The 15836-nt window shown below is 41.9% G+C and overlaps 1 protein-coding gene across 3 annotated transcripts in view; it reads right to left on the bottom strand.

Moving 5' to 3' along the window:
* The window catches only part of EFR3B (EFR3 homolog B), a 128263-nt gene extending 113176 nt beyond the window's left edge, over window positions 1-15087 (bottom strand). For 2 of the 3 annotated variants that reach the window (XM_072633880.1, XM_072633883.1), the window contains exon 1: window positions 14831-15086. In XM_072633880.1, the coding sequence (XP_072489981.1) occupies window positions 14831-14837 (7 nt within the window). In that variant the 5' untranslated portion in view covers window positions 14838-15086. Of the gene's footprint in view, window positions 1-14830 lie in introns of all 3 variants that reach the window. The other variant, XM_072633881.1, reaches the window with a different exon arrangement.
* Between the last annotated feature and the right edge of the window lie 749 nt (window positions 15088-15836).

The following is a 15836-nucleotide window of genomic DNA, read 5'->3' as shown; positions in this document are numbered from 1 at the left end:
GTTTCCATTCAAAAAGCCTTTTAAAACCCGAAAACTGATCACTCAAAGTTGGAAGCAACCTCAGACTCTACACTTAAACAGGAATCCCCTCAACAATATATACAATAAATACGTGATGCAGTGGACAGAACATTGGCTCTTGAACTAGAAGTTGTTGCTGTTCAGGCATTTTCAGTTGTGTCTGACTCTTTGTGACCCCATTTGAAGTTTTCTTGGTAGAGATACTGGAGTGGTTTGCCATTCCTTCTCCAGCTCATTTTACAGATGAGGAAACTGAAGCAAACAGGGGTAAGTAACTTGCCCAGGGTCACACAGTGAATAAGTGATGTCAAATTTGAACTCAGAAAAGATGAGTCTTCCTGATTCCAAGCCCATTGCACAATTGAGCTGCCCTGACTTAGAAGACTTGGATCCAAATCCCTCTTCTTCCATTTATTGCTTGTGTGACCTTTTACTTACTTCTCTGGGTCTTAGTTTTATCTTCAATAAAAGGAAGGGATTAGACTAAGATGCCCTAAAGTCTTCCAGCTCTGCTCTATAACCATCCAGGTAACATTTGAAGAAGCAACTAGGTGGCACCGTAGAGCACAGAGTGCCATCCTGGAATTCGGAAGACTCATCTTCTTGAGTTGAAATCTGGCCTCAGACACTGCCTAGCTGTGTGACCCTGGGCAACTCACTTAACCCTGTTTGCCTCAGTTTCATCATCTGTAAAAGGAGCTGGAGAAGGAACTGGAAAAGCGCTGCAGTATCTTTGCCAACAAGACCCCACATGGAGTCACAGAGAGTCAGACACAACTGAAAATGACTGAACAAAGAAACCATTTGAAGACTTTGTCACTTGATACTCCTCCAGGCAATCCAATCTGCTTTTGGACTGATCTAATAGTAGGAAGATTCCCTCATAATGAGTTGAGCTCTTCCTCTTTACAATTTATACCCATTACTCCAAGGTCTGACATGAGGGACTAAAAAGAAAAAAGTTGTATCTCTTTCAAAATGACAGCCCTTCATATGTGAAGAAGGATCTTCTATCCCTCCCCCCACCAATGCCGCCAGTTTTTCCTAGGCTAAACATGCCCAGATCCTTTGGCATTGTTGAGCCCTTTCATCCTCCCATTCATTGGAGATGCTTCTCTGCTGAATAAGTGCCTTACCTCAACAGTTTTCTTATTAACATGCAACTCTTTATTAAATTAGCAGAAGATAGCAACTAATCTAACTGTTCATTTTAAACAAAGGGACATGCAACTTGGAACAAAATTTAAAGAACTATAAATATTTGGGTATAGACAAATATCATATCACAAATTTTCAATGCTTACCAATTATAATACAATGTGACAAGTTTTACCTCCTAGGCAAAAGCATAAAAAACACTTTAATTCACTAAGTCTTTTCTTAGAGACAAAAGTCTTTCAGGTTGCCTATATTTCCAACTCTGAGACTAGCACTTGAAGGTTCAGAGCTGCTTGATGTCAAAGCTCTTTTGTTGTCACCATAAGAATTTAAGCTCATTTGAGTAGAGAGCTTCATTCTTTGAACTTGTATCCCCAGTGCCTAGCATAGTGCCAGGCCCACAGAAGACTCTTAATAAATTTTGTTGTTTTTAAGTCTATTGTGGTTTTCTTGGCAGAGATAGGGGAGTGGTTTGCCAATTCCTTCTCCAGCTCATTTTACAGATGAGGAAACTGAGGCAAACAGGGTTAAGGGATGTGCCCAGGATCATGCAGGTAGACAGTGTCTGAGGCCAGAATTGAACTCAGAAAGATGAGTCTTCCTGATTCCAAGCCCAGTGTTCTATCCACTGCACCACCTAGCTTCCCTTAAGACTCCTTACAGAGGACTTTTTCCATATACATCTTATTTTACTAGCTGGAGCTTAGTGCCCCCACCCTACCCTTCCACCCCTGCCACACGTGCATCTGGGTAAAAACCTTTTTCTGATTTCTTTATTTTCTTTATTTTTTCTACTCAAGGCAAAAACAAAAGAGAGCAGAGGAACCACATCACAGACTGACTCCCCAGAACTTGATAAAGCCAGTTTAGGGTCTTGTCCAATTAGGAGATTATTCTCTACCTTACTTTTCTTCCCTTATTTAGTTCCCTGTCCTTTGAAGTCATAAACCCACATATACTTCCAATTTACCTCCAATATTAATAGATTATGCATGTGCCGTTCTCGTTCCCATATTTTCTTCCTGTTATTTAAAAGGGCTAGATTATTTTCTTTCTGAACACTTTAAAACATTTAAACAAATACAACCAGGGCTTGAAATGGAGCTATACAGGCGTCTCCAGTTCAATTAGCTGTTTGGAACACAGAATGCATCTTCCAGCAGCTAAGATGTTATAAATGGTGGTTATGCTTCCAGGCTAACTCACAACAGTCAATTTAACCCACAAAGCACCTGAAATACTGTGCATTTGCTATGAAAATTAGTAGAAGGCAACACTGTTGCTATGCTGGTTGCTATGTTAAGCAAAATGAACACTAAAATCAAATATGAAAGTTTTTATTTATTTTTAATGCTGATGCTTTAGGAAAAACAGGTTTAAAGGCAAACGAGATAGATGGAAGCTTTCATGTAGGTACTTTGGGGAGCTGTGGGGCACTTCTGAGAAAGGTTTTGTGAAGGTTACCAATATTTATGTTTAATTATATCTAACCCAACATTGAGGCTTCCTCAAGACATCTCATCTCCACTAGAAATTCTCTGTGAAGACCAACTTACCCTTGGGCCCAACCCAAACATATTTCCCAAGATACCCAAATGAATCCAATTTAACTTGAAAAACATTTGGGCCAGTCACTCAACAAGCATTTAGTAAGTGCTCAGTATATGCCAGATACTGAACTAATCAGTCCCTGTTATGTGCTATGCATTGTGATAATTAATTGTCTGTTATGTGGCAGGCATTGGGGCTCAAAGACAAAAAGGAAAGAGATCCTGCGCTCAAGAAGCTTACTTTCTTACATTTTATTATTCACACTAGACAGACACTTATCCTGGAGGAGGTAACTGCTGACCTATGCTACAGATCTGTGCTCATCTGTGACTTCTAGTGTCTCTATGTTGTCTAGACTGAAATTTCATTGGCAATAGAGAACTCTGGTAGAGGCAACTAGACCTATCCTTGCTGTATCTTATGATATTTTTCCTTGTTTCCCACTTATTGCATCCTTCCCCTGTGCCTTGTGGAGTGCTGTAGCATGGTTCAGAGGGAAAAGAGTTAGATTTGAAATCAAAGGACCTGAGTTCAAATTTGAACCTTGCTTCTAATTATCTGTGTGACCTTTGGTAAGTCACTTCACCTCGGTATATTAGTATCGTCATCTATAAAATGAATAGGTTGGACTAAGCCTCTAGCCCACTGTTAGGTCAGATCTGCTATCATGCCACCATCAGCAATTTCCCCTTTACAATTCTCACATCATACATTTGCTTCACCTTCAAGTTGGAGTTTCCCTTCTCCCTTCATTCTCCTTCCCTTGAACTTCTCCCACAGAATTGCTTCCCCACCCCTAGGCTTCCCAGTCCCTCACCTTCCTTCTGGCTACCCTTGTACTCCTATAGCTAGAGGCTTCATGATCATAGCCTCTTCAGGAAAGCACTCCCCACCACCAAAAACCTATTCTCAATCATTGAAGTTTCCACTACATCCGTTCCTATATCCAGACTGTATAACGCTGGCAGAAAAAAGAAAGCCATATAACCATGTTGACTTATTACATCATAAATTCATGCTATATAATTTCAATCAGCTTCTCACCACTACTCTGAAATAATCTCATTCATCTCTTGTAGAGTCCCTTACACACTCCCTACAATGGTAATTATTAATCTTCTTCACTCTCCTCTGGCCTCCAGTCCCAATTATCCCAAGGCTCCTTCACCCTATTTAAATCAAAAGACTGAAACCATCAAGCACACATTCCCTCATGGTAGTAATAGCTAACATTTATGTAGCACCTATATATACTGGGCACTATGCTAAACTCTTTACAAATATTAACTCACTTGATCCACACAAGTTTGGGATGATAGATGCAGTTATTATCCCCATTTTACATGTGAGGAAACTAAGGCAAACAGAGGTTAAGTGATGTGCCCAGGGTCATGTAGCTAGGTAGTGTTTGAGGATTTGAACTTGTCTTCCTGACCTTAGACCCTGCACTCTATCGACTGCATCACCTTAATACCCATCTTCCTTCCAGTGGAAAATGTGTTAGATTTGAAAGTCAAAGAATCTGGGTTCAAATCCCAGCTCTGCCACTAGCTTTGTGATTTTGAGTGGGTCACTTAACTTCTCTGGGATTCAGTATTCTCACTGTAAAATGAGGCTTTTGATTAAATGATATCTAAAGTTCTCTCTGGTTGTAAGTCTGTCTCTAATACCATTTTTTCCTTTTCTTTCCTTTCTGTCTCAAAGAACAGGTGTCTCTTCCCTTTTTCCCCCAAGTCTAAAACCTCTACATCTTCAATATATCCTTCCTGCATCCTTTAGAACATTCTCCTTTGATTTTTCCAAAATCCCTCTAACATCTTCAATTCTTCCCTCCCTTATTCCAATATATATAAATTTCTTTCTTAATAAAAAAAGTATAATGAGCCTTCCAATGAGTTCCATTATACTTTCTAACTATACTATCCTATCTTTCCTTGCCAAACTGTTTTCCTATACAAGAATCTAATTACTCCCTATCACACCATATACCATACAATAGACATTATTAAGTGCCTACTTTGTGCCAGACACCATGGTGAGGACTGAGGTTCAAATAAGAAAAAGGGAAGACAGTCCTTACTCTCAAGGAATTATCTTTTAATTAGGAAAGACAATAAACAAAAGAAACTGAAAAAGGAGGAGAATGCCAAAGGGTACTGGTCCAGGGCTAGGGTGGATGATGACTGAGCAGAAACCAAGCAGAGCAGCTGATGGCAAATGAGGAGATGGCTGGCATTTTGAACCTTCTATAAAAGGAGGCTATGGGAACAGTTTTTTGCTCTAGTCTCCAGCCCTCCAATCAAAGAGGCAGAAGCAACTGAGGGTGCTGATAGAGTATGAAGGGCAAAGCTCAACCAACCTCCATGATGAGTATCTTTGATCAGTTTATGTGAGCAGCTAGGTAGTGCAATGTATGGAACTTAGGCCTCAGTTCAAATCCAGACTCAGACACAAACTTTATAACCCTGAGCAAGTCACAACCTCTGTTTGTCACATTTTCCTGATCTATAAAATGGGGATAATAATAGCACTACTTCCCAAGGCTGTCCTGAGGATCAAATGAGATAATACTGAGGTTCAAATACTTAGCAGAGTGCCTGACACACAGTAGATATATCATGATGATGCTCTGCAGAAGCAGAGCATCTGGTGCTACTTTGATTCTTAACTCATTCCATTCAATCAATACAATTAAACAAACACTAATTATTATATACAAAGAATTACGTAGTCCCCTCGAGGAGCTTATACTCTACTGGAAAGAAATAACATGTACATAAAAAGTACCAAAAAAAAGCAGAGAGACCTAGTAATGACAAGTGGGAAGAGAGGAAGATTGAAGAAGGTTTTGTGGAGGAATGGCCCTCGAACGAAGACTACGAGGAAGAGACAAGGACTCTTGGGAGGCAAAGGAAAAGGAAGAGTATATTCCAGACATGGAAAACCACTTTGTGCAAGTGGGAAGCCATGGGAGATAGGAATGACAGAGTTGAGGAATGGCCAATAGTCAGACTTGGCCATAGCACAGAGCTCATGAAGGGGAATAGTATGAAATAAAGGTTTAGTAATCTCACTTCCAGTACCCTTCCAAAGAGTCACAATTGCCAAGCTGAGGAATTTGTGTTTTATCCCACAGACAATAAGGGGTTACTGAGAGAATTTGAGCAAGAGAGTGGCCTATTGCCTATACTGTGAAAAACATGTTTGGTTTGGGTGCTATGAATGTGAAAATAGCTATAACATAGACCCTCTTCCCAAGTGAATTGAGCAGTGTGTGTGTGCAATTGAACAAGATAACCATGAAACAAGGGAGAGTGAGATAAGTTCAAAGAAGAGACACAAATTTTGAACAAGAAGGAACCAGAGAGGACATCTAGTTCAAGAAGAAAAAACTGAGGGTCTGAAAGGTTAACAGCTATGCCCAAGGCATAGTGTAGTGCTGGTATTTGAATTCAGGTCTTTCCTCATCTAACTCTCTTTCAATTATATTCCAAAACTTCTAGATCCCCCCAAAAAAGTGCTATAAGAAATCTGAGGAAGAGGAAATCACTTTCACCAAGGGGTCAGGACAAGCTTCAAGAAGGTAGCATCTAAGTGGGCCTTGAAGAAAGAGAAGGATTTTAACAGATAGAAATGGGGAAGAGAGATTCCAGAATGTCTTTTGTGTCCTCTCCTCTCCCCTATTGAAATTCATTCAAATAAATTTTGAAGTGGAATTATACAAATGTTCAATCAATAAATCATTACTGAATGTCTACTATATGCAGTGAATGCACTGAGCTAGGTGCTATATTTAAAAAAAGTATAAGTTCCTGCCTTCTAAATGATTATAATCTAGTTGGCTAGACAGACAAGTAAAAATTTAAATAAATATAACACAAGTCACAAAAATCTGACATGAAAGGATTACAAATTATCAAGAATCATGTGGAAAAAAGTACTCAAAATCATTACTAAACAGAGAAACATTAATTAGAACAACTTTGAAGTACTACCTCACACATCAAAACAGCAAAATGTGGTAATACCATCAAACTTATCAATTTCTTAAATATGTTTAAATAAAATTTATTTAAATATTTAAATATCTTATCAAAATATGGTAATAGAGGGCAAAATTCAATGCTGGCAGAAAGGTAGAGAGACAGCCACAATGACTCATAACTAGTGGAATTGATTCAAGTACTTTAGAAAACAATATGGAATTATATGATAAGTTACCCTTTGAACCAGGACTCCCATTTTTTAGATTTCTATCTTAAGGATATTAGCAAAAAGAATACGGGACACATCTGTGTAAGAATATTCATAGCAGCACTATTGGTAATAGCAAAGAAAAATCTGGAAACAACCTACATGCCCAATGATGGGGAATGGCTAAATCAGTTGCGCCACATGAAGGTGATGGAATGCTTTACACCATAAAGAATGATAAATGCAGAGAATACAAAAGCATACTGGAAGTGAAGGGAAAGGAAGGAGAGAAGCAGAACCAAAACAGCAATTTACACCCCAACCTCTTACCACCCTTGATTAATTCTGCCAGGATTCAGACATTGGAATAGTTCAATTTTTCCACTCTTCCCCAGTCCCTCCCCGTGCAACTGCATACCATTCAGTATCACTGCTAGTCTGAAGGGTTTTATATATGTGGAATAATGGAAGGATGCTAGTGATAAGCCTTGAAGTATATAGTCTTCAAAAATTCAATAGGAATTATTCTGCAGAGCACTATGTATGGCCCTTAGAGAGATACAGAGTTTAAAAAGATACAGGTACACAAGTACCTGCCCTCATGAACATTACAGTCTCTTGGGGATCAGACACAAAGCACAGCTAACTCTATGTTGTGAATATCAGAGACATGACAAGATGCTATATAAGGTCTATGAAGAAAGGTTGCTCTCAACAGGGGAAAATAGGGAGGACTCCGTGGAAGAAGAAATAATTGGGCTGGGCTTTAAAGAATGAGTAAGAAGTCAAAGGGCAAAGATGAGGTGAGAGATATTCCATAGGGAATACTATGAGCAAAGGTATGAAAGTTGTCAGGTACAGCTGAGTTCACATGATAGATGCAGTCAAGTTTACCTGGACCTCAGAGTCCACAGAGAGGACTAACGGGTGAATCTGAAAAGCTTAAGGAAGGTGGTCCTATATTGTAGAGGGCCTTGAACGCCACACAAGGTCTTTTGAATTTTGCTCAGCAGGCAACAGGGAGTTAAAGAAAATGTTTTACCAGAAGAATGGAAAGCACACAGGCTCTAGAGTCAGAGGAGGAGAGATTCGATTTGCTTTTGTTTGATCTTAGGGGGCAGAACCAGGAAATGGGTGGAAGTTGCAAAGAGGAAGCCAAATTTAGGCTTGATATCAGGAAAAACTTTGTAACAATTAGAGCTATCCAGAAATGAAACTATCTGCTTCAGGAAGTGGGAGGCTCCCCTTCCTTAGAGATTTTCAAGTAGAGGTCAGATGACCATTTGCTGAGTTCATCCTATGGCAAGGATTCTTTTTATGTAAGGGTTGGACTAGATGGTCATTGGAGCCCTTCCAGTTCTCAGATTCCATGATTCCATCTGATTGGTTGGTTCAGATCCTACCAATGATGCATACCAATTGTCTGATCTTAAGTAGTCACTTAACTTTCAATAGGCTCCCTTTTATCATCTGTAAAATGTGATCACAAGATGGAGGACAGGTCATTTTTTCTGATCCCTTGTGGCCTCTCAAACCTCTCCAAAACAGAAATGATGCACCAAGAGGTATAGGAACTTCATCTGCCTCCATGATTTAGGATACCCAGAATGGAAAAGAAGAGAGCAGAAATAAAGAAGGGGTGAATAAATGCAGCAGCCAGGAGAACGAGTGGAGGAAGCATTAAGAGACAGAAGCGAAAGCAGAAGTCAGCTGAAGGTAGCAGTGAAGAGGAAGGTCTCTTCCTTCTCTATGGACAGCACCTGGCACCATCCTGCCTACAAGAAAGAAAGGGGAAAAGAATGTTTGGGAGGCATTGCCAAGCAGTGGGGAAAAACCCTGGATTTAAAGTCAAAGAACTTGTGTTCAAATTCTGCCACTTTCTCCTTATATGACCTTGGGAAAGATCACTTCTTTACCTTTCTGGGTCTCAGTTTCTTCAACAGTAAAATAAGGAAATTGTACTACGTGGTCTCTCATATTCTTTCTTTTTTGGCATCATATGTCTTATTTTTTCCCTTTGCAGAATTTTATTTTATTTTTTTATTACATTTCAAGTTCCAAACTGTCTCTCTCCCTTCCTCCCCATCCCACAATAGAGAAGGCCACTATTTGACATATATGTGTGATTGTATGTATATATACATATATATACACACACAGATGTATATATTATATATATGTAAAACCTTACTATGCATGTATATAAAACAATACTATGCATATATATGTAAAACCATACTATGCATATATATTATATGTGTGTGTGTATGTTTGTGTGTGTGTGTGTATAAAATGTAAAACCATACTATGCATTTCTATTTATCAGTTCTTTCTCTGGAGGTGGATAGCATTTTCCCTCAGAAGTCCTTTGTGGTTGATCTGAATATTTATAATATTCAGAATAGCTTAGTAGTTCACAGTTATTCTTCAAACAATACTGCTGTTACTGTATACAACATTCTCTTGGTTTCATGTCCTTTCTAAATTCATGCACCTATAAAGTGTGAAAAGGAAACTTTTGTCATGGGCTAGTTTGATAAAATGAAAGGATTTTAGATTCGGTGGCCTCTCAGGTACCTTCTAGCTCTACATCTATGATCCTGTGATATCCCTAGATCTATTCATAAGGAAGATTAATGTAACAGCACAATAAGAATGCACTGGAAAAAGGAGAGAATAGAGGTGGGATGAACTGGGGCTATTGCAATAGTCCTGGTGGAGAGCAAGTAAGAAAAGTCTGAATCAGGGTGGGAGAAATGGGAATAGAGAAGAGGGGACAGATAAAGTAATATAGTGGAGATACGGCTGATAAGACTTGGCAGCTGAATAGTACAAGGAGTTAGGAAGAGGGAAGAGTCAAAACTAACACCAAGTTTTCAAACACAGATGAGTAATGAGGCCATTGAAAGAAAAAGGGAAGGCAGTTGGAAGAGCAGGTTTAAGAAAGATAATGAGTTTGGTTTAAAACATGTTATATTTGTTGTGTTTGTCAGTAGTTCTTGAAAAGGACCATGACATCAAGATGATGACAAGATGTTATATTTGAGGTACCGGTAAGTAACCAGGAGATAAGAGTTTAGAAAATAAAAGAGACGTCAGGGCAGAAGCTATTGGACTTGAGAGTTATGTGGATAAATGTATTCATTAAAGCTTTGGGAATAAATGGATTTGCCAAGTCTCCTGATCAACAAGCATTCATGAAGTTTCCACCAAACTGCTTGGCACTGTGTCCTAGGTGTTGGGGATACTAAGACAAAATAACTGAAATGGTCCCTGCCCTTAAGGGACTTATAGTCTATCGAGGGAGACAACATGTATATATGTAATTGTTCAGTCATTTTTCAGTTATGTCCAATTCTGTGACTCTATTTGGAATTTACTTGGCAAAAATATTGGAATGGTTTGCCATTTCTTTCTCTAGTTCATTTGACAAATGAGGAAACTGAGGCAGACAGGGTTAAGTGACTTACTCAGGGTCACACAGCTAGTAAGTGTCTGAGGCCAGATTTAAACTCAGGCAGACTTGTCTTCCTGACTTCAGGCCCAGCACCGTGCCACTTAGCTGTCCGCATGCACAAGTATACAGACAATGTATACACAATGAATATAAGTAGGGAAGATCCTAGTAACTGAAGTGGGGGGATAGAAAAAGCTTTATGCAGAAGATATCTCTTCAGCTGAGGAGGGGCTGTAATCAAGGCGTGGGGACAATCAGTGCCAAGGTACTCCAAAGGGGAGAGTACAAAAGAAAACAAACTCAAGGTCAGACTCTTGAGGAAACTGATCCTGTATCTTTTTCATGGTCACTGTCACATCATCTTCTGGCAAACATGCCCTAATACTTTTGCCTCTGCTAAATGTTTCATTAATCATCCCTGTCTAGTGCTAAGAATACACCTTGGGGTGTATTCATGGCTCAATAAGCCATTCCTGATGGAAATCTACAAACCTCTCTTTTTTCAAGAGGCAGCAGCGTATACATCAAAGAAGGGCAAATAGGAGGTCAGAAGACTTGGCTCTGACACCCTTCTGACCTTGGGCAAGTCATAACTTCTCTGAGCCTCAGTTTCCTCATCTGTAAAATAAGAAGGTTAGACTTGATGATCTCTAAGGTTCCTATTAGCTCTAAGATTCTATTTTCTACCATGCCCTGTATAACCCCTTCCCCATCCCCCGCTGCCACTTTCTGCCAATCTCTATATCCCCAAGAGCCAAAATTATCACATGAAACTTTTTTTTAAAGGAAAATACTAGAAATCTAGAAGAATGTGCTTTGAGTATAAGACTAACTCCATCTCATGATTCAGAGTTGAAGGGACCTTGAAGGTTATTTTACTCCAGACCTTTCATTTTGTATATCAAAAAGAGCCTTAATTTAGAAGTGGAGAGGGCCTTAAAGGTTACTTAATCCAAGCCTCTCCTTTTATAGATGAAGAAACTGAGGCCCAGATAGGTTAAGTGATTTAACTAAAGTCACACAGTTAATTAGCAGTGGAATCATTATTAGACCCCACATTTCCTGTTCCCCAGTTCAGTACCTTTTCCACAAACTATTCTAAATCTGAAATTCAAGCAAGATGCATATACCACTCCTCTCCTAAAGGATGAACAAGCAGGAGTTTTGCTAGTCTGACTCCTTCCCCATTAAGAGGACCTTAAGATGACCCTCTCAAGCCTTTCTTTATCCTTATCTTTAAAAAAAATAATCTTTGGGTACAAATATCATTTCTGTTTGCAGCTGAGGAAACAGGCTAATAGCAGGGAGATGAGAGATTCTGTAGCAGCTCCCAAAATAGAACCTAGACATCTTGGCTCCTAAGTTCCCTCCATTTCTCTCCTCTTCTACCCTCATCTCTTGCCTTGCTTCAAGTTATAAAGATGCAGAAAGAAGCCCAGGAGCCCTGGGTCCTGACCTCTTCTTGCACAGTTATCCTCTCCCTAGGCTGAACAATGGGACTTTATTCAGGTCCCCCAATGTTGCTCCAATGGAACCTCAACCTGGCTATTTTCCCACTGCAGGTGTCCTGCAGTCACATGCCCTCCCTCAAATGAGCTGCAGTTTTGGACTACTCTGCAGAACAGCTAGGGATGTAGGGGAAAAGAAGAGAGACTCATGGAAAGAAAACATTGGGCTTGTTAGACCACATAACAGCTGTTGTTCACCTTCCAGGCTCTCTCTTCACTGATTAGCAGTTCAGAAAAATCTAGTATGTGAGAGGTCAAATAGTCCAGCTTAGGTCATCTAAGACCAAAATAGCAAGGGGGAAATGATGGAGAGGAAAGGAACCTTCTGGGATTTGATCAGAGCTCAGAAATGCAAGTAAGGAAGGGGGGTATGCTAAAGCTGGGGAGAAAACCAGGTTAGCTTCTAAGTAGAGTCTCTTCTCTTCCCACTAAGACAGTTTGGACTCTTAACCTTGAGCTCTAATTCATCAGGAGCTGCCACCAGGGTATTCCACTTGGTTCCTGGGATCTTACAGTTAGGGCCGAAAGGAATCTCAGAAACCATCTTATCCAACATCCCCTCCCTGTTTTACAAATGAGGGAACTGAGGTCCAATGGTGGGAAATAACGAGTTCAAGGTCATAGAGTAATATTCAGGATTTGAACTCCAGTCCTCTGACTAGTGTCTAGCATACTTTCCATTGTATTACCTTGCTGTGCATCCTGAGGTCCCCAACCAAATTTATAACTCACAGCCAGTTCCCAGAGGGAAAGAAAGCAGAAATGACAATGAGACCTTGGAGACCAATTAAAAGAGAAATCTGCTCTTCTCCAAGGACCCAGTCCCTAGGCTGAGTTTCTACTTCCAAAGAAAGATGATGAATGATAAAAATCATTCTTCCTCTTCCCATATCTTAAAACTGCCAGAGTCATCTCAATCTCCTCAGGGCAGCTCTTTGTCAAAGGGTGATTTTCGTAATACTTGATGTCCATTTTGTCCAAGAAATGTTGACCTTAGGCTGGTCTGGATTTCTGAAGGATAATGGTAACAAAAATAGCAGCTAACATTAACATATCTCATTAAGGTTTGCAAAAGTGCTTTACATGTGTTCCCTCATTTTGGTCTTCATAACAAATGGATGAAATAGGTAGTGTTATTGCACCCATTTTACAAATAAGGTAACTGAGGCTCAGAGAGGTTAAGTGATTTGCCATGGTTACATAGAGCATCAAAGTCAAAGGTGAGATTCTAATCCCCCAGTACTTCTGATCTCTAGTCTAGGACTCTCTTCCCAAAACCCTGTTGCTCCCTTCCAACCCCCTACTTAGTGGAGCATCACCATCACCATGGAATCCAAAGAGGTTTGTTTTCTTGACAAGCAGGATATCCAGTAAAGCCAGAGGACCTGCTGGTAGGCTACAAAGCAGAGCAATGGCAGGTGTGAAATAAGCTGTTGAACATAAGTTGTGGGGGCAGGAGGGTTTGGAAAGCTCAGGCTAGAAGCTGGGTCAAATAAGCAATAGGATGAAGTGCGAACCCTTCCCTTAGCTTCTCCCCCCACTTTTTATCAGCTGATGATAGATTTTAGGAAGGAATCTTAAAAGTTCTCAAACCTCTTCATTTTATAGATGAAGAAACTGAGGCTTGGAATAGAACATGACTTGCCCAAGGTCACAATAGTAGAACTGTGATTTGAACCCAGGTCCTTTCTCTTGATTCAGTGCGTCTTCTGCAACACCATGCTGATCCGAAAAGACATGGAGTCTTGAACCCTTAGAGAGATGAGATAAAGCCCAGCCAGCAGTAAAATAAGATCCAAGTACTAGTCAATTCACCAGACCTCAGGATCATAACCCCTGCCAGAACCCAGCTTCCACTTCCTGGTCTTACGTTACCAAGGCATGACCCTCTTCCCAGAGGGATAATAATAGTCTCCACTAACTCCCAGCCCTGCTTTAGTCAGCCTAGACGCTGCAAATTCAGTCACACCACTACCTATACAAGGCATTTCCTCTCTGCTCAGCTTTCCTAACAATAGCTGGAATTTATATAGTGTTTTAAGGTTTGCAAAGTGCTTTATAGACGTTCTCTCGTCTGATCCGAAGTGCTTTACCTGTATCACCTTATTTGATACTTCTAACACCCCGTGAGGTAAGCATTGTTAATGCCATTTTTTAGAGGCAGAAACTGGGGCTCAACTAGATTAAAGTAAGATAGAAAAGGACCTTCTAGTTCATCTAGGTCCAACCCCCTCATTTTGCAGTTGAGGAAATTGAGGCCCAGAGAGCTTAAGTAGCTTGCCCAAGGTCAACTAGGTCGTCAAAAGTGGCAGAGTCAGAATTCGCACCCAGATCCTTTAACCCCAAATCCAGCGTTTTTTCCACTGTACCATTCCGGGTCAACCCTAAGTGTCAAAGGTGCGATTTGAAGCCTAGCCTTCCTAGGTCCAAGTCGATGTCGAGCGTCTAACCATCACGCCAAGCTACCCCATAGAAACCAGCTACGTACGAAATTCCAGCCCTTGACAATGGAACTAGACTTGGTTATCCCTCGAAGGTCAGGGCCAACGAAGTCCTTCTCAGCTGGCCCACCCCAGAGCATCTCCAAACAATAGGCAACCGCGCCCACGACAGAGGGACCCAGAGACGCCCCTCGAAGTGTCGGTACCTTCCCCCTTCCCCCTCTCTTCCCTAGCTTTGTCTCCAGCTCCTTAGGGGCGCCCCTACACAGCATCACTGACAAACACAAACAGGATTCCAGGCTGCCCAGCGAGCCCTCGCCCATTTCCTTCAGGGCTTAGCTAGCGGGGGGAAGAGTGATTCATTCACTTCCCCCCACGCGGTTCACGGCTGCTGGAAGTTTGCTAAGACTCTAGCCGACAGGGGTTGGGGGCTGGTCCGGGGTGCTGAATCTGAGGGTCCAACGGCTCCTATTCTCGGGCTCCGCTTGGCCGGTTCTTACCGTACATCTCCAGCTCCGGCTCCGGCTCCGGCTCCGGCTCCTTCCCTCCCGGGCGGTGTGGCAGCGTCTGCAGGGCAGTTGTTAGACCAGCGCCTCCCGCAGCCTCTGCCTTTCATTCACCGACCAACAGAGGGATGGCGGCGGCAGTGGCCAAGGAGCGCAAGAGGCAGAAGGAGAGGAAATGAATAGGGAAGCGAGAGGCCATTCAGCAGACTCCTCCACCACTCCCCCCCAGCCTTTTTCAGGAAAGGGCTGAAGGAGGAGGTGGAGAAAGGGAGGAGGCTATGCTAATCCAAACCCACCCCTTCTCCCGGCTCAGCCTCTGAGAGACGTCTCCAATTCCCACCCCACCCCCTTCTTGCTCACCCCCAGGCTCTTGCCTGGAAACCAAACCCCCCAAGATTTCCCTTTTTCCTAAGGCTGGTGCACGGAGGTCGCCCGGCTGCGGGTTCTCCAGCTGTTAGACTGAGTTTGCCAAGTGGAAAGGATCAGAAAGAGAGGCTTTTTTTCTCGGTGCCCCGATGCCAACTCTGGGCATCGCCCTTGAATTGTCTTCTTCCCCACTGGGGTGTTCAGGCTCTAGCAAGGTCAGGAGCCACAGATGGAACCCCCCCCCCCCCCCGCTCCCCAATACTCACACAAGCCCAGGCTCGCGCGCGTCCTCCCTCCCACCAAGTGTCAATGAGTAATAGGAAGGGAGACTGGGAAACTGGAGGTATGGTTCACGAAGGCTGCCCTACGAGAATGCAGCCCCAGGGGTTGGGTAGACTGTGCCAGCTAGACAGTGGGGAAAAAATTGGAAGAACTGCTCTCAACCAGGCTCTCTTCTAAACCATTGCCGCAGCCCTTCTGCCTGATCAAGCTGAGCATTGCTGCTTTGGGACATAGAGGCTACTGACTAACCCCTCCCTCAATCAGAAACTCAGCTGTATCTCCAGGTGCCAGCCTAGCAACCCCCTTGCTTCTCTGGGTGCCATCAAAAATCTTCCATCCTCACTGCACCAAA

Source organism: Notamacropus eugenii, chromosome 1 (genome assembly GCF_028372415.1).
Source record: "Notamacropus eugenii isolate mMacEug1 chromosome 1, mMacEug1.pri_v2, whole genome shotgun sequence".
Classification (NCBI taxonomy): Eukaryota; Metazoa; Chordata; class Mammalia; order Diprotodontia; family Macropodidae; genus Notamacropus; species Notamacropus eugenii.
Note: the sequence above shows the minus strand (reverse complement) of the source record. Positions and strands in the feature narration are given on the sequence as shown.